The sequence below is a fragment of the Macaca fascicularis genome, chromosome 6 (assembly GCF_037993035.2).
Source record: "Macaca fascicularis isolate 582-1 chromosome 6, T2T-MFA8v1.1".
In the NCBI taxonomy this organism is placed as follows: domain Eukaryota; kingdom Metazoa; phylum Chordata; class Mammalia; order Primates; family Cercopithecidae; genus Macaca; species Macaca fascicularis.
Genome location: NC_088380.1, coordinates 94,392,106 through 94,411,838, shown reverse-complemented (window position 1 = coordinate 94,411,838; position 19,733 = coordinate 94,392,106). Strand labels below are relative to the sequence as shown.

At 33.8% G+C, this 19,733-nt stretch overlaps 1 protein-coding gene across 3 annotated transcripts; it reads left to right on the top strand.

Moving 5' to 3' along the window:
- Positions 1-3,425: 3,425 nt before the first annotated feature.
- On the top strand, positions 3,426-19,153 carry CETN3 (centrin 3). Of its 3 annotated transcripts, none has more exons than XM_005557352.3 (5): positions 3,426-3,500; positions 5,392-5,527; positions 7,435-7,549; positions 13,338-13,529; positions 18,752-19,153. In XM_005557352.3, the coding sequence occupies exons 3-5, from the start codon at positions 7,441-7,443 to the stop codon at positions 18,793-18,795; spliced, it is 345 nt and encodes a 114-aa protein (XP_005557409.1). In that variant the 5' UTR covers positions 3,426-3,500; positions 5,392-5,527; positions 7,435-7,440; the 3' UTR covers positions 18,796-19,153. The 3 variants fall into 3 exon arrangements, with proteins under 3 accessions (XP_005557409.1, XP_005557408.1, XP_073849905.1); XM_005557351.3 differs by having other exon boundaries at positions 3,426-3,568; XM_073993804.1 differs by lacking the exon at positions 5,392-5,527 and having other exon boundaries at positions 3,426-3,568.
- The last annotated feature ends 580 nt before the right edge of the window (positions 19,154-19,733 follow it).

Below are 19,733 nucleotides of genomic sequence, written 5' to 3'. Positions count from 1 at the left end.
AGGAATGGAAGTACAGTGGTTTCCTAAAGAGGTTTTAAATTGGCATTTTGTATTTAGCCCCCTTCTCATTTCACCTTCTACTGTAAAAGAGAACTCCATTCCTGGAGTCTCTCTGGGACTTTGCCAGGCAGATCAACTCTCTGTGAAACATCAGTCACCTCCGGAAAAATTATGGGATGCCACTTCCGTGATCTGTTTCATTTGTCAACAAGTTTCCACATTTCTTTTGATCTTTCCAATAATTTTTGAAATACCTAGTCTGCTGATGGCCCCTCTCCAGGTCACTTCAGCTTAACAAATTTATTGGCTAGGCATGGGAACTAATTCCTGTAATCTCAACACTCTGGGAGCCTGAGGCTGGAGGATCACTTGAGACCAGGAGTTCTAGACCAACCTGGGCAACATAGCAACATAGTGTAAAATTAAAAAAAAATTAGCTGAGCATGATGGCATGCTTCTGTAGTCCTAACTTTTCAGGAGACTGAGGAGGGAGGATCCTTTAAGCCCAGTTCGAGGTTACAGTGAGCTATGCCACTGTACACCAGCGTGGGTGATAGAGGAACTCTTGCTTTATTACGGCTTTAGGAGGCAGACTAAACACTCATGTCTCTACCTTCTCAAAGCAGAAATTTTTATTTACATTTGCTGTCTCTGGAATTTCTGGTCTGATTACCATTGTACCAAATACATTTTACTGTCCCATAGAGGAATTTTTGTATTATTATTCTTTTTCACAGTTTAGTAAGCTATTTTTATGCAACTGTTGTTGGATCTTTGGAATAATTTTGTTCAAGAAAAATGAGAATTTTGATTGCATCGAATTTAGATTTAAATGCGTGTAATCACCTGTCTTATCTTTAGAAATAGATGATCCGACCCCAAATTTCAGCACAGCAGTTTTCCATCTAGAGATTTGTCTGACTCCTGTGAAGCAAGAAGTGGTTGTCACTAGTTCTCACTAAATATAATAAAAGTGATCCGTGTAAATTCCCTGTCACTCTTAAAAGGATACCCTATTGAAAACATGTTAAAATCTGTTTGCCCAAATTATTTGCTTATAAAACTCACTCTGAGACCAAAAGCATCTCACAAAATTCTAGTGTTTCAGGAATGAGGTTTGAGAAACACTGGTGTTTAAGTATTTTGCCGATCATATTTTAAAAAGTATTTTCTAAACCCACTTTATATCCTAGTAGAAAAAGTGTTGCCTATTATTCAGTGCCCTTTTGACACTGAGATGATTTCCTTAACACTATATTTAACACAGATTTATATTTTGAATTATCTTTGCACTTAACAAAAACAACAAAAAACTCAATTTGGTTATAGAGAAATGCCCCTTTAAGACAGTATCAAACTGATTTTGCTAACATCTAGGAATTTTGCACTTAAATTCACAAATGAACATCAAATATGAGTCAGGCACTGGGGATACAATGGTGAGCAACATGTATAGCCTTCATCATCACTAAGCTTACACTGAGTGACTTTAAATGTTCTTTTAGGATGTTAAATATTATGGCAGCTTCAAAAATTAAGCTAAGAAGCTCTCCATCATTTTCTATTACTTGAGTTTAAAGCACAAGATTTAGCTCTTAGGATTTTTACCCATAAATCTGAGTGGGCTGGAGGCTTTTTATTTGAGGGTACAGAAATTTGGCATCTTTTTTTCAGTCCTGTCTGTAGTTATTGACTTAATTCAGTTTTCCATCTTTTTTGAGTTATGTTTTCCTTGAAAAGTGACTATTTCATTTTCTATTAATATTTATTGGCAGTATAAAATTGTATAAAATATTTTAATAATTTTTAAACCTCCCTTTTGTTAAATTACTAACCTTACTAGTGGCACTATTCCTTTTCTTGTTACATTTCCTGTCTTTGAATTTCACTGGTATTGCCAAAAAGCAGCTTTATACCAGACTATGAGCACTTTATCAATTTGACCAGTTTCCTTTTAAAACGTTGTTCTCAAACTTTACTAATTTCCTCTTCCTAATTTCAATTATACAATTTTGTTCTTCATTTCTAACATCTTCAAATAAATGCCTGGTCTATTTTTATTATTTCTTATTTAAAATAATGTTCTCCTATAGTTTGGTCTGTGTCTTAAAATGTTAACATATAGTTTTTTTCAATATCACTATGTTCTAGTAATTACAATTTCTCTTTCCTTTTAGACTCAAAGGTGATTTATAAAGGTACTTTAAAATTTAAAATACGAACAAAATAAAAGTTCCGCTTTTGTTTTTTAGGGGTGCTATCCCTTAGCTAATTTTTAGCTTGTTCTATCATACTATCTTTACTTGTGCAAATTTAGCCCATCCTTGTAGGTCTAACGTTTATGCCACCTCTTTAGGAAGCCTATCTTGTGCTCTCTCCCTTCTCTAAAATTTTATATACATCCCTTAAACATATGTTTACATATTCTCCGCCTTCAACTCCCATTCTCAGGCTATTTTATTCCCGTTTATGAGATTTGCTGTTTAGCTCAGTATTTTGTGGGTTTTCAAAAGATTCCACTCAATTTACCGAGCACCTATGCACCAGACATTTTATTAGGTACAAGGAAAAGCGTTAAATAGATATAATCACGGCCTTCAAGAAATTGAACCTGGTAAGGGAGACGAATAAGTAGACATTCAAGTGAGCTTTAGGAGACTTGGTTTGGTAGTGAATACAGTCTCACGTGTATTAACAATTTACAGCACCGTAAAATAAGAGACAGAAGCCAACAAATCCGTTTCAAACAGTTCAAAGGAGGAAAAGGAGAGGGAAGGGCGGTTTAGATACAGCATCACCATAAATAGCCTGATAATCTAACCCTGTGATAATCCAAGTATAGTCACAGCACCTGCCTCAGAATCACTTGGAAGGCTTGTGAGGAATACAAACGCAGATTCATACCTACTGAAATTAGAATGGAGAAAGGGGCATTTAAGTCTGCATTTTAAACACATTCCCCAGGTACTGAAGCCATCCAAAGTTTTAGAACAGAGCACAGCCACGCTTCGCAGACCTTGTTCCTCAACTACTGCCTCCTTCTAGCCGGAGGGTGGCCTGCAGCGTGTCCCTTCCCTTCCCACCGTCCAAGTTATCCATCTAGTTTTCGAACGTCGGCCCACAGACCGCAGGACAATACGCGAGAGACTAGGAGCACCCACCACGCAAACCACCACACAGGGATCGGAGGCCGGACCCGCAAAGGATTCGGGGAAAAAGGCATCAGGCCAATCCGAAGGGCGAGAGCGGCCCTAGGAATGGAGGGGCGGGGTGGGTGGCGGGGGGGGGGGGGGGCGGGGAGAGAGAGGTTTTTTTTTTTTCTTGATTGACGTAAAGCGTACCCAATGAAAATAAAATTGGTAAAGCTTCCGCCATAATGGGCAGAACCATAGCGACATTTCAACCAATCCAGCTCAAAAGTGTCTATGTTGTGGGAGGTCCCTGAGGCCGCTGAGGTCGTTCGTGTCTGTTGAACGGTTGTGGGAGTCTTGCTGCTTTGGGTAGGGGGTTAAAATCGTTTCTTGAGAGGAACGACTCTATCCGAAGAGATAATGAGTTTAGCTCTGAGGTCGGTAATAAGGAGGCGGCAGTGCTCTCCACACCCCGGAGCGGGACCTAGGGAGGGTGTGTGTGGAAGGGAGGCCGTTTGGGGCCGTGGCGAGGCAGGGGATGCTGTTTGGGATGCGGGAAAGGAGCCTAGGGCAGCCTGTCTGGATCACTCACCCTCTGGGCTCTGGTGCCCTGCAGGGAACGAGACTTCCAGTGCATTTCTACTAAGGAGGTTATTTCTGTCAGCGCGTAGGGCTTTGGACTACCAAAAAAATGGGCTTAGTTGCGAGCGAGGGGGAGGGAATGAAATATCGCGAGGCTTCTACTCTGTTGCTCTGAGAGATCAGGCCGCGGAACATCCCTTCATTCAATTCGTATGCCTGGCCAGGGCCCCACCTCCGCTGCTCTGCTGCTGATGCAATCATCCACCTATAAATTTTGGAAATAACAAAAAACTCTTTGCTATTCTCCCAAGGTCCTGCTTTACGGTGTAATTAGAAACCCATTTTAGTGACTAATTGGCAAACTGTCTCTTGGATTTCCTGTTTCTTTCATTTCTTTACCTTTCAGTTCTAACCTCTAACCCTCTGTCTGTTACCCGCTCCCCCTACGTAGACGTTGTACCGTAAAACTATACATATACTTAGGACACTCTAAAAATGTTCCATGTTCTGCTAAGGGATAATCATGGTACCCTTGGATGGGGTCAGGGGTGGGTCGGTTCTGGACTTGGCCTCTAAAAGTCTCAGGAAGGAAAAGACTGACCCCAGGAATACCCAAGTTTGTGTCAAGTCAGGTCTCATGAAAGGAAGATCTTCCTCAGCTTTGTCATACTGCATCTACTGGTCACTTCCTAGCCTTTTTTTTTTTTTTTTTGTAGCGTTCAGAGACCAAAACGACTTTCAAATGCAGCTAGATACGTGTTTTAAATACAGTCAACTGGTTTTGACATGTTAATGTGTTACCAGATTGTGTGTTTCAAAACTTGTTCTTATACCAGTGTTGCGGCTCCATTGGAAAACTTGGAGCACATTTAGATGGGCAGCTCTTACGGAAAACATTTCTGGCTTTAAAGTAATTTTTGCTTTTTTCTTTAAGCGTTTCCAGAGTTTATGAGAAGTTTAACCTCCAGTTTACATCTTAAGTGAGATAAGACTTATGAAGCACAAATATTGTATACTTTTTTGACATCTAATATTTGTCATATGTTTAGACTCATTAATATTTTGGGTGATTTGTTAATATCAGTGGAGGAAATGACACATAAATTGCCAAACTGTTAGAAACGTGTAATCTAAAAACATTTTGAACCAACAGTCCCAAAATATAAGTTAATCCAGTTGTATTTTTTGTAGTAATTTTATGAACTTAATTATCAGAACTATCAAAAGTAAACCGATATATGGTGATTGTCAGTTACGAATTTTGGTTTCATTTGGAGATTTTTTGGTTTCTTTAACATTCTTGTAGAATAATGTGAGTGTTTTTGTTTTTTTTTTGGTTGGAGTTGGTTGGAGTTTCAGACATAAACGTAATGTTGCTTATTCACAGTTCTTGAATAAATAAAAAGTTAGGGAAAGTGGGAATAAATAAAAAGCTGGGAAAAGGAAAAGTTTGGTCCTCATTTCTTTTAATAATCTGTAACACTCTTTAGTTTTGGGAAGTTCATATTTATAGCAATTTAGACTATGGAATAAACAGGGCATTGACTCATAAAGGGAAAGTTTCCCTGTCTTTCTCCAAAGTACTTTCTTTTTTGAAATTTAGAAAATAATTATTGGCTAATTTCTGTTAGTAAAGAGAATTAAAGTGGACTAAGGGCTTTTTCTTTCCATTTCATAGAAGTGAGCTTGTAGTAGACAAAACAAAGAGGAAAAAAAGAAGAGAACTGTCTGAGGAACAGAAACAAGAAATTAAAGATGCTTTTGAACTATTTGATACAGACAAAGATGAAGCAATAGATTATCATGAATTAAAGGTAATGGTATACTTTAAAATACTTGTTTCTGTGTTAAAATGATTTGCATTTTGACAGTTGCTTTACATTACATTTCTAAGTAATTATTTTAACTAAATTGGTTTTGGAACTATGAAGGCATTTTAAGCATTCATAGTTAGATTCTATAATAATACTGAATAGAACTCCTAACACAGTTTTTAGAAAATCTTTTTCACGTGATAAAACGAATAGCATTTTAAATGTAACAATACATTCCTAGGGAAGGTGCTTATTTTTCACTGACATAATTAAAGGATTTCAAACTGGAATTTAAACTATTACCATATTCTTTTCACTGTTTTTTTTGTTTTTGTTTTTGTTTCTTGGTGACTCATACTGTTTTCAGATTGTGGGATTGTTGTCTTTTAATCTTATAATTTGTATTTGTTAGTAACATAGTCTCAATCCACTTTCTGTGGTACAGACAACTTCAGTGCTGTTTGATGTTGACACATGCTAGTAGGTAAAAATGTCAACTTTAAGACCTAGAATGTCAAGGTGTAGAGAGGGATTTGTAAATTATTATTTGTCAGGGTATAAGGAGAGATTTGGGTTTAGGGTTGAGTGGGACTTACTTTCAGCACAGTGGGAAAGATAGTATTTTGAGATTTTTAATAGCCTTAATGGATAGGTGAATGTAAGTGTTTATTTGATAGTTTTAATTTTTGTAATTTCTTAAGGGATTTTTAAGCATTAGAATTCCAAGTAGGGATACGAACTATGCAGTGACAGTATAGAATGTATAAAAACAATTAATAGGCCTGTAAGTCTAGCTTTCTCAATCTTGCAGTCCTCTTTAGCTCTCTTTTCCCACTGTTTTTTGTTTTTGTTTTTTGGTTTTGGTTACCCAGATTTGATCAATTCTTCCTTTATAGTGTCTCTTCCATTAGTAACCATTGACTGGTTTCAGACCTTATTTCATACCTGGAGCTTCCTAAATGGTTTGTCTACTTGTAGTTCACCTTGTATACTACTACCACTGAATTTAGATAGTTTAAAAAATCTTTCACCATTGCTTATAAATTGTTCGTTGCTCATAAGCCTTTACTATTAATAACTCCTCATTATATACTACTTAAAGTTCAGATTCCTTTGCTTTCTACTGAATGTTCTCTACACTTTTGCCACCAACTACTTTTTTCATTTGCTAACTGCTTTCTTCCTCCCAAACTCTTCTAATTCACGTGGAATTCACCTTCTAATCCAGGTGAGCAGTTTATCTCACCTGAACTCTTCTAATTCAGGTGAGGTAAACTGCTCTGTTCGTTGTCCTTCAAACCTATTGTTCATTTCAGTGTTTCTTTTAATACTAGTCATCCTTCCCAAATGCCCTACTGCTCCTCTTCATCTGTCCTTCAAGGAACAACTTGAATCTTTCCAAATAAGACTTACCTAGTCAGTAACATGTTTCCTTCCTTGTTACTAGTAACAAAGTCTCTTTTTTGTCTAAACTCAGGGTCCTTCGCCCTATTATTAACCTAATAACTAATCATGGAGATGCTGATGATAATTCTTATTTTAATGTTTTATCTCTTCTATCATATAACTTTAATATTTATGCTATGCCTTTTTCTCATTTTGGTTGTTATTCCCGTGATAACAAATAGCAGTCAAATTATCTGTGCAGTAAGTTAGTGCATTTTATATAGTAAACACTTGTTGGTTACTTTGTCATATAAAAATGCAATTTATAAATGAAAAAACTTATACATAATTTCAGTAGTGAAGAACAATTACACTGTCACTACTATTTTAAAGAGGTAAAACATGCAAAAAAGTTATATTTTACTAATGTGTTTTTATCTCTTAAGATGTAAAAACTTAATAATTAGAAATTCTTTTGTAAAGATTGCTTTATAATTTGCTTTTCCCTTTTAATCCAAAAGGTGGCAATGAGAGCCTTGGGGTTTGATGTAAAAAAAGCTGATGTACTGAAGATTCTTAAAGATTATGACAGAGAAGCCACAGGGAAAATCACCTTTGAAGATTTTAATGAAGTTGGTGTGTATTTTAATAGTCTTTGTAATCAGCAGCTGTTAGGAAATTGTCTGATTAATATGACTTTTTAAATTTTAAATTCTCTAGGTTATGGAATTTTCTTATAGAACACTGGTGTATAATGTGACTCTTACTCAGTTTTGTTTGGGTTATTTTACTTTTTTCATTTTCAAAGAAAAAATATGGCTTTGCTCTGAGATTTATAGTTTTGTCTTTTGTTTTGTTGTGAAGATTCTAGCCAAGGAACTACTGTGTAGCTTTTTATGGAAAGATGCTTTTCCAAGTTATTTGTATTTATATTATGTGATAAAACTTGAAGGGTGATCAAAAAATTATTTTTGCTCAGTAAAACAGAAAATTTGATATCCTGCTGTTTGGAAAATGTTTCCCAAGACCTTTCTGGTATGTGATTTTTGCTGGCTAAGTGGGAGAAGAGGGAACTGGTAGTAGTTGGTATCTTTGGCCCTAGATGAAATGCGTGACTTCAGGTTGACAAAGTTTATGAGAGGCTACATCCTCTGGATGACCTTGATCTTAGTGGATAAAGTCATCTGTTTAGAGGGTAGTAGTAAAGGAGGCAGTGGGCATACTGCAAGCAGGAGAAAACATCCTGGTACCACCAACTGAAGATAATGTGTCATAGGCTTAATATGGCTAAATTTTTGTGTAGTTGATTTTAGTGAATTATTTATAGCATACATAGAGCAGGCTTTTTCAAAATAGAAGAGTCTGGAAGGCAAGGGCGTTACTATTGTCTAGGATATTACCTACAAAATATATAAATATTCAGGTTTATTTCTATTTTTTTCCCCCTAAACCAATGGGTCACGATATAAGCACATCATATAAGTATTTTAAGATATTTGGAAACAAATTCTGTTATATACACAAACCCCTTCTTTTAAATATTCATCAAGAAGCAATATGGGAAGCAAAAAGAAATGGCAATTAGTATACGCAGAGAAAATTTAGATTCATGTCATTAGTTTTTTGAATCCAAACGCTCAAGTCAAAAGCAGTTGAGATGGAAAATAAATGATAAACCTAAAAGAAAAAATACAGCACAGAAGATACTCAACTTACGAACTAATATATGACTGTTTAGAGAGGCAACTTGTCTGTTGGGGACATTTTCCTTTTTTTCCTCTAATTTGTAGAATTTTTTATTTGAGGAGAAGGAGAGAGCCACCTTTTGTTCTCCCAGAATGGACACTCTCCTGAAGTTTATAATCGTAGTATTCCTAGTTTTACCTTAGATTGTTTATTTGTAGAAACAAGATGTTAGGATACAGTGGAAATGATACTATTAGGAAGGAGCTATAATCCAGGTATGTTTAGTACAGTATAGTGGTTTAGCACTTGGAACCAGATTCTGTTGGTTCATACCTTGGTTTTGCCACTTTATAGCTCTGGAACTTGGTCTTTTTAATACCCTGTGCCTCATTTTCAACTATAAGGTGGGGATCATTGTACTCTCTCATGAGATTCTTCTGAGGATTAAGTTAATAACATGTAAAGTACCTAGAAAAGGGCCTAGCATGTTGTAAGTGCTACTAAGCATTTGTTATTATTATTACTTTAAAAAATTGTCTCTGTTTCAGGGGCTCAAAATAATCATATATGCATCACTGGGACATAAAATAGACTCTGTGTATACTTTTTATTGACTTTTTTTCATAAAGGCTATTGTAAGCACTATATCATCACTAATAATTTTACAAAATATTTTATTTCATCTTAAATGAATACAATTTTGAAATTGTGATTTTTTATTGGCAGTTGGGACCAGAATCCCATGCCACCTCCACTTTTTCCTGATGCCCTATCTGTTCTATGTTATTAACAGAGCAGAAATACTGGGTTCCTTTAGAATAAATAGATGTGGCTAAACTTCAGCTTTGACACTCAAAGATTAACCTTTTGACAGGGTCAACACCTATCTTAGCTATCTTAAGGCTACCTATGGAGAGTACCAGGTGTAAAATAAAAATTTATTACTGTTTGGGAATCAGTCAAGAACTATGTATTTCCCCTTTTGTTGATTATTTTTAACTAATCACTGACCACAGATTAATATGTTTTGTACTTTGGGACAAATGATTCTAAATCTTAACATTTGAGTCCTAGTTTTATGAACTACTCAAGGATACTGTTCCACAGATATATCTGGATGAAGTTTGGCAGTTAACTATTATAGATTCTTCCTAGTACTGGAAAAAAGCTTTAAAATATATTTAATGTAAGTTTAGAGTCAAGACAACCTGAGGCTAGTGAGTAACATAGATGTTTTAGGAATTCTGTCTTTAACACCAACATAAGTCAAACGTTTGTACACTATTTTTGACATATACTACTTATTGCTGATTCAGATTATAATAGTGTATTATTGTCTTCATTTTGCTTATTTAACACTGAATTTTTTGGTATTAGGTACTGTACTGGGGTTGGGAAGAAGACGTAATTAAAAGTTACTAAGAGGTTCTTCTTTCAGGGAGTTTACAGTGTACATATAGGTGACAACAGGCTATAGTACTATGTGGTAAATTGTAATTTTGTCTAGGACAGAAGTCAGCAATTATAGCCTTTGGACCAAATTCAGCTGCTGCTTGTACACCACCACACCCATTCTTTTATGCAGCTTTTGTGCTGCTATGGCAGAGTGAGTAGTTAGAGACTTTATGCCCCTCTACAAAGCCTAAAGTATTTACTGTCTGGCCTTTTACAGGAAAGATTTGTTAATCCCTGATATAGAGGAATTGAAGACTTTGCAGAGGAGATTTTAAATTTAGGCCTTTGGAAACGTGAGGAGGATTTCATTCCAAGATTGCCAGGAAGAGTAGAGAAAAAGCATTCTAGGCTTAGAAAGCAGCAACAACAAAGAATGGTACTAGAAGCATAGCATGTTTGGGAAACTAGATAGTGTTCTGGGCTAGACGATAGGGAAATAGCTGGAAGTGTAGGATTGGGCCAGACTGGTAAAGTCTTGCGAAACTTAAAAGATTTTGAATTTTAGTTAGCAGAGGATCATTCACAATTTTTAAGGGAAGAGGATATGATATATTTGAGAAAGAAAACTGATGAGAGTATTATTGATGATGCATTGGAAGGAAGAGAGACTGCAGACAGAAAATACTATTTTTTATGCTGAGGATGGCGAGCGTGAAAAGAAAATACATTTAAGAATAAAAAAGAGGCTTGGCTTGGTGGCTCATGCCTGTAATCCCAGCACTTTGGGAGGTCAGGGCGGGAGGATTGCTTGCTCACAGGAGTTTGAGACCAGCCGGGGCAACAAAGTGAGATCCTGTCTCTACAAAAAAAAAAAAAAAAAATTAGCCAGATGTGATGGCACATGCCTGTAGTCCCAGCTGCTTTGGAGGCTGAGGTGGAAAAATTGCTTGAGCCCAGGAGTTGAGGCTGCAGTAAGCTGGGATCATGCCATTGCACTCCAGCCTGGGCAACAGAGCGAGACCTTGTTTCAAAACAATAAAAATAAAAAAAATAGTATTCTCAGTACTATAGGACCTGATTAAGTTTATGGGACTGAAAATGATTTATACTTTTCACATATGGAATCTGGCTGTGAATGTTGCTGTTGTCTTTTGGTGGGGGTAGAGGAGGCAGCTACAGTTACTGTGGTGGTAGTGGAATGAGTTTGGAGTCCAACATGTCTCACTGGTGTGTTTGGATAGAAATTTCCAAAAGACATTGAGAAATACAGTTAAAGCTGTATTTCTAGCATTACCTACAATGATTTTTAATTTACTTTTGATGTGATGTTTTTGGATTTGCCGTATTCTTAAGTGATTTTTACACATGAAAGGTCTAAGAAAGTGTTTTGAAGAAGTACATTTCTGATAGTATGTGTAATTAAATCATTTGAAAATACAGTTACATGGACAGAAATTTGGAGTTTTGTGAAATAAATGAAACCCACCTTAACTGCCTCTATATCAGTTTACTAATATTTTCATTGAAAATAAATATATTTCTTGTAATTAAATTCTACTTTGTGGAACAAGAATAGAACATGAAGGCATGGAGGAGAATCATTATAAAGTTATATATTAGGTAATGTTTTTGCTGTCCAAAATGATGAGCATTTATAATTCCCAAGAAAAGCTGCATTTTAAGGAAGAATATTGATAAAAGAATATATAGACACATAGCTCTGAAATAACTAACACAATTAAAGTACCAGTGGGATAAGAATTTATACATCTTGGAGCCCCATCTGTTCCCCAATCACCCTGTTGCTTCTTTAAGTACATTAATACTTTCAGCAAGCTGCTTTTTTGGTTCACCTGTCATGTAAATTATTTAATTGGTGAAGAAAATTTCTTAACACTTTTTTTCCTTGTCCTGCTTTTTTGTTGGGACTAAATTCAAAATAAGTTGAGTATGTGCCATAGAGTTAAGTGTGGTATTTTATTTTGGTGTTATGGCTGTAGATATGCCAGCTCCTTTTTGACTGAATATTTATGAGCTTTGATGATTTGCATACTTACAGTAATATACTTCAATTAGTTACTTGGCAGCCTTTTTGGATAAAATTAATGGATAAAAGGAAACTATTGAAAATATGTGTAGATGATATAATAGTCATTTGAATAGGTGATTATTGAACCTAATATAGGTGAAACAGCTACAAAACAATAACTTGTTGGAGATTTTGATTGTATTTTTTTCATTCTGGGTTCTTTAAACATTCCAGTATTTTCCATCTATAAGCAGTTTTTTTTTTTTTTTTTTTTTAATGATTCTGTAACCTTTAACAGGACCGAGTTATTTTTAATAGCATAGTAAAGGCCATAAATACCTTTTCTTGTAGTGGCAGGTAGTGTATATAATTACTTCAGAGATATTTATTTAGATATTGTTAGAATTTTATTTAGTAACTTAACAATTTTTATGCCACAGATTTTTATTTTAATTTTTATTGTGGCTATTGATTGAAGACTGGTAAAATTGAAAATACTTAAGCTTATTACTATGTTGTTATATATGATTATATTTAGTGTATTAAAATACACAATTACCATTGAGGTTTGAAACTACATTTATTTTTAGTTAGTTGTCTGAGAGTGATTTATCCAAACAAAACGGGTAAGCTTTAAGGAGACCTTCTTTCCAGAGGTTTTTTTTTGGGTGGGCTTTCCTGCTATAGTCAGATTTGATCCTATTTACTACTTTCTAAATTTTGGAAAACCAAGCTGTTCTTCTAATCACGAAGGTATTAGTGGAATTTTCATCTGCTCTCTTGAGATTGTGCCTGTGTCTGCGATGGCAGTACTTTTTGTCTTTTGCAGTTTTTCTTGTTTTGAAGTTGGATTAAATTTGAGGAAGAATCAGTGTTAGTATGACATTTAGTTAGCAAGCAGCTTTTATTTAGTTAGCTCCAGTTATTTTGTTGGTATGTCTCTCCACAAGTAGATGACACACTCCTTGTGTGCTTGATGTCAGTGGAGCCTAGTACAATTCTTGATTATAGTAGATCTTAAATAAATATGGAATAAATGTAGTCTTTTAATTTTGCCTCTATGTGATATAGTTTTGCTTACTTTTTTAATAAGACAAGTTGCTCATAATAAAAAGGTTAACATTCAAAATATGGATTTGGTTTTTCTAATTTCAGGTTTATCTCAGGGTTTGGGGATCTCATTTGACATTTTATTGTCAGACTAAATGTTGACAGTCACAGCTTTAATTCTCATCTAATATTTAGTTGATATCACAAATGAATGCCTTTGTGACTATGCAGGTTTATTAAAATATATATATTTTTAAATTGTAGTGACAGACTGGATATTGGAAAGAGATCCCCATGAAGAAATACTCAAGGCATTTAAACTATTTGATGATGATGATTCAGGTAAAATAAGCTTGAGGAATTTGCGACGTGTTGCTAGAGAATTGGGTGAAAACATGAGTGATGAAGAGCTTCGAGCTATGATAGAAGAATTTGACAAAGATGGTGATGGAGAAAGTAAGTTTTAAGTGAAACATATGTTCCAAGTATTCCTGATGCTTCACATGTAATACATTTTTCTAAAAACAAATGACTTGCAAGATTTTTTTGTAAACTTACCGCTTCTTGTAATGGGCCTTCTGTCTAAATAATTCACATATTCAGTTTAGAATGAAGCAGATCTCTAAAACCAATTACACTTCAAGAAGGTACCTCACTTTTCTCTGAAGGTGAAACATCACCAAAATTTCAGCCTTTCAATAAAATTTCAGTCTTTAATGGCTTCTCCCTCAACCTACATGCTAAGTTCTAAGTTCTATTGATTTTCCCCTTCAAATGTTTTGAATCTGTTTTTATCTTTGTCCACTGTGGCTGTCCTAGTTCAGGCCCTAATTTCTAATTAGGAATGTTATAATGGCCTCATTTATTCTTACCTTGGCTGCCTACTGGGTGCAGTGTCCTGTGTGTTGACTGGTGCTACACAATGAAAAAGGCAGATGTGGTTCCTGCTTTCACTTTGCAGTCTCTTGTAGTGTCCTGATTGCCCTTTAGGTATATAAAAGTCTCTAATCTCTTCTTCAGTCTCTTGGTCTCATTCTTTTCCTAAAATATACATTTGATAATGCCATTTCCTTGTTCGAACACTTGGAACGATTCTTCAGTGCCTACAGAGTAAACTTCAAAGCCTTCTATCATCTGTCCCACCTTGAGTAATTTTATTTCCCAGTGTATTCTTCCACTTTTCTTCTTTAACCCTCACCTCCTGTATGTACACATTTTGTCAAAATACTCTATCCTGAAAACACATTTTTATGCTATTCATTTCATCATGCTGTTTCTTAAGAATGCTCTAATTGTTAATTTCTGCCTGCTGAAACGTGATTCATTCTCTCAGGTACGTATTAAACACCATCTTTTTCTCAAAAGCTTCCCATAACACTCTGTGTATGAATCATGAGACTTCCATTGAAGGCCTATAGCATTTAGAGAAACAGATTGTTTTGATACTTTCATACACTTAATATGGAATCTTTTGGCTGGAAACTTAAGTTTTATGGAGATAAAAACCACTTTATTTGTATGTTAAACTGCTAAAGATTAGACCTTGCTGTTTTTTTGTGAACTTTAGTATTCTTCTGTCTTTGTGACTTTTTCATGCTTTTTGGTATCTAAGAGCAATGAAATTTTAAAAATATTGGGTATATAAAATAATAAACATGGCGAATGTGAAGTTAAAGGTAAATAAGATGTACTACAAGATAGACATAAAGCTGTAATGATACAGAAAGAGTCACTTCCCCCCCCCCGCCCACAACATATATAAAATAAAACACAGCACATCTTTTGGAAAAAATGAAAGGAACGTTTTGAAAAGCCAGAATGGATCATCTTTTAAATAATGATGATGTTTGTTAACATTTATTTAGCAGTTACTGTATTGGATATTAGCATGAATTATGTCACTTAATTTCCATAATAACTTGTAAAGTAGATATAATATACCTATACATGCATGTAATAGATGTATATATATAGATGAGGAAACTAAAGCTTTGAGAGATTAATAGTCTGTCCCAGGTTATCACAAAGCTAATACTGTACATGGTAGAGCCAGAACTCAAAATCAGATCTCCATAATGGCAAAGAATGTGCTTTTAAATATAATATTGTATTGCCTCTTGGGCTATGAAGTAAAATATTAACTAGACTTCTATGTTTATGGAGTTTTAAAAATTACATACTATTATAGGAAGCAGTGTATTAGCAACATACTCAGTTGGAATTTTGAATTCTAAGATTTGCTTTTCCCCTTCAAAGCCAGATGGTCTCTAAGGTACTTAATCTACTTGGTTCTCTAAAATTCCTATTGTTAGCAACTTATAATAAGATTTGCTCTATGAAATGGTTATTTATGAAAAATTTTGTTGAAGGCAATATAAAAGGAAACAAAGTGTGATATTTTCTTGATTCAATAAATGTTTTACCAAATGCTTATTTTAAGCTAGGCATTGTGGTAGATTTATTAGATATAGGAACTTGATTTAAGATATTAATAGAGAAGGTTATAAAACCAAATGTACAGAGGTATAGGAGATTGTTTTTTAACTGCCTACAAGACTCTCTGATAGTAAAGTAGCTAGTTTAATTTCCTGAGCCACTTTCTAATTTTTACTTTTTGGGGTTTAAGTACTATGTTTTTAGGTATGAATCATGGAATTCAGTTGTCCCTTGATGAGCACAGGAGATTGGTTCCAAGTCGCTTAAGGATGACAAAATCTATGGTGCTCAAGTCCCTTGTATAAAATGGCATAGTATTTGCATATAACTTTCACATATCCTCCTGTATACCTTAAATCATCTCTAGATTACTTATAATACCCAATACAATGTAAATGCTATGTAAATAGTTATACTTTATTTTATTTGTATTTTTTTATTGTATTATTTTCCCAAATATTTTTCATTGCAGTTGGTTTAATCTGCAGATGTGAGGAACTTGTGGTTACAGAAGACTGACTGTAGTTTTAAATACGTTTGAAATGCTATTATAATTTAAAGTTTTTATGTATAAACAATATAAAAATTAAGTGTTTTGTGTTTTTCAAACTTCTATATGAAAGCTTAAAATGTGCAGTTTGAGTATTGAAATTTTACAGATCAAGAAAAAGTTCTAGATCTTTAAGTAACAAGTACTTTTTGGATTTTGAATATTTTAATCATGGCTGTATTACACTGTTAAAATGATTTGTAATCAAATCATTCTAAGACTGTTTTATGTTTTTTCTCTTAATACAGTTCTTAAGAACATACTCTTGCTTCCTATTTGGTCTAGATGTCTCAGTCTAAATCGGGGGTTCTTCAGTGAAGGTGCACACTGGCTGAATTGATTAATAATTTTATATATTTGAGCTTTATTTATTGGAAACAGAGAGAGATCATAGCTTTCCTAAGATATGCAGACATGGCTATTTAACTGCAAAGGTTAAAGATCACTACTTCAATTTGTAAGATTCTTGAAAGTAGTTTGAGAGTATTATAGATTTTGTATTACGTTCTATGTCTGTCATAGTGTTTTATAGATGTTAAATACTGATTGCATGGATTCGTAGTTCCCTGTCAGCTTCTGGAGGGTGCATTTTTCCTAACTCGTAGCTTATTTCTGTGAGGCATACACTATTCTCTTTCTTGACTGTATTTCTGATGGTATTCTCCCACCCCAGCTCCCTTTCTACATCCTTTCCAAATTCTGTATTTTTATTTTAGAGCCCAAGTAGTGACTTACCTTCACCTGAATTTTTCTCATTAGTAATAATTTTTACCATTGTGAAGGATTTTTTTCAACACTGATTTAGTCTTTATTTTAATAATAAATAGGATTTTGTGTTATAAAACATTTGTTCTGTTTCAAGTATAAAAACTGACTAACATAGTTATCGAAACTGGTTTTCTATGTGGTTTCTAAAACCAGTGCAGTATATATTCTTTCCATTCCCTGTGACCATGTTTTATCTCCTCAACATTTTTTAAATGGCTAATTTTTTCTAACTATTCATTATGAATATTCTCAAACGTAGAGAAAAATTGTCAGACTACTACAGTGAACACCATTGTACCTTCTGCCTAGATTCAATAATTAGTATTTTACTGCATTTGCTTTATCTGTCGTGTGTATGTTTTTTTCTCAATCATTTGAAAATAAATTTCATATATTAAGAACTCAATCCTTTAGGCCAGGCACCGTGACCCATGCCTGTAATCCCAGCACCTTGGGAGGCAGAGGCAGGTGGATTGCTTGAGCCCAGGAGTTCAAGACCAGCCTTGGCAACATGGTGAAACCTCGTCTCTACCAAAAATACAAAAGTTAGCCAGTCTCATAAATTAATTAATTAATTAATTAAATTTTAATAATAAAACAAAAAAGCTTGATCCTTTAATATTTTAGCATATCCATCTACTAAGAACAAGGATATATCTTTTATAAAGCTATGATACCAATGTTACACTTAAGAAAGTTAACAATAATTTTATAATATCATATAGTATCTTTCTCATTTCAGTTTTAATGTGTACCAGAATAGGAAGCCTGGTGTCTGTTTTGGTATATTACACAACACTTATTGTGGTGTTAGCATTCACTAGCCACTTAAAAATGTTTGATTCAATGGAGTATTTTCATATAATACCTTCTATGGTAAATAAGAGTTAAACAATCTAAAACATCATCTCATAGTTCAGTGTTTTGAGATGAAGGAAATGAGATGCAGAACTGTTCTGTGCAGAGCTATGACTAGAAACCAGGTCTTAATGTCTGTAGTTTTCTTTTGGCATTATCAAAATTATCATTCATAACTTGTGTCTTGCTTAGGTAGTATTAAGTCTTAGGGCTAAATGCTAAATACTTAGTAGAAGTATCTTCTGAACATTTTTCTTAATTGATATGTGTGCATATATTGGGTTTTCAAAATTATATTCAATAAGATTATCTGATTTCTTATTTCTAGGTTGCTGTCTTAAACATTATGTTTTATAAATAAATTGGAGATTCTTACTATATTTATAATTTTGGCAAACTAAATATTAGTCCTTATCCATGATTATTTTCTGCATTTACATCTATATAGTTGCTGGATTACCTTGGCGATTAAGATTAAATCTGTAATCTTTTCAAATTGCCATTTTTATTGATACTTTTGAGGTATGGTGACCTGGTTTTAATTATTCTTTAACATAGGCTTTTAAGCATATAAAAGTTCAAAAAATAATAATTTCTTATTTTTATAATTTTAATATATTTTCATTCTTTAGAAATCTAATTTACATGCATGATATGTTCAAGCTTACTTGTAAAGGAAGAATTTGCTAAATGAACTAGTAGAATAAAGATTATAAAGAAGATTGTTTAAAGAACTTTGAAATGTCAAGCATTTAAAATGTTTTTGCAAGTATATACAAATATGACTGTGATTGACTTTTTTGGTAACATTATCTTTTCCCCAGTTAATATTATAGAATACTAATTTATAATGTTTATCACATTATATGTACTTTTGCATTCAAGAAGTTACATTTAATAAACATGTTCCACTGCCTAACGAAGTAAAAGCAAAAAGCCATGTCTTGATGTAACAATTTTGCATAATGTAAAATTTTTTAAATACTTAGTGTAAAATGGTAGTCCTGGACTCTGAAAAAATAAAATGTTTATATTTCTGACTGTTTCATTTTCTTTCTTACCACAGTAAACCAAGAGGAGTTCATTGCTATTATGACTGGTGACATTTAAAGAATTACAAGGATAAACACTAAGAATGTTGCAGTTATCATCTTATATTCTATTTTTGTGCCTGGAGCCATTTGAAAAAAACCAACTTAGTTCTTTTATCCAAAAGGACCAAAAATAAGCATCTTATGTATTTGTATTTTACTACTGTTAAGTTTCTTTGTATGAAGTATGTTGTTAGTACTCAGATAGTTTAGCTTTGTATTTATAATAGAGCTTTTATATAAAGTTTTTAAAAATTGAATATGTGATATGTGTTCTTTGAAGATTTTTTAATTTAACATTAATAGTCACTTTTATTTTGGTGCACACGTTTTCCAGACTTTCATTAATAAAATACTTATTTTATTAGTATTTTAAAGTTTGGTAAATTTGTTTTTATTCCTAGTATCTGTTAACCCTCAAGAGTGTATTTCTTAAATCTCCTCTTTATAATTTTACTAGTTTCTGAAACAAAAATTGAAATACAAATAGCAATAGAATGGCACATTTTTCCATTACCTAACATTTCATCAATTTTGACAGTCTATATTTTAATACAAGATGACTCAATATAAGCCTAATTTCTTTTTTAAGAGTCCTGTCTTTGAGTTTAGAGGGAATAAGTATTGTCTAGATAGACCCATTTATCCTTGTGTATTATGTTTCTTAACTCTTTTGGTATCAATGTAAGTATGAAAGTTAATTTTTTTCTGAATATTTCCTCAAACGAATTGAATGAATACAATTTGAATTCTCTAACTTCTTGACTAAGTGAGAGATTTAAATTTTGGAATTTTGATTTGTTAAGATAATTATCATTCAATTAAATGTCACAGTGGTGAAAATAGAAAGCTGTAAGCCACAGAAATAATTTAAGTCTATGTTTAACCTATATAAAGGAACAGTCTGTGATTCACCAGGAAATAGTAGAGACAGACTTTCCAAGCATTGGTGGGCTC

What these genes read in the sequence shown, in the direction of transcription:
- CETN3 (XM_005557351.3), top strand. An exon ending in TAGATTATCATGAATTAAAG is followed by an intron (nt 5,528 to 7,434) that starts GTAATGGTATAC and finishes TTAATCCAAAAG; the next exon opens with GTGGCAATGAGAGCCTTGGG. An exon ending in CAAAGATGGTGATGGAGAAA is followed by an intron (nt 13,530 to 18,751) that starts GTAAGTTTTAAG and finishes TTCTTACCACAG; the next exon opens with TAAACCAAGAGGAGTTCATT.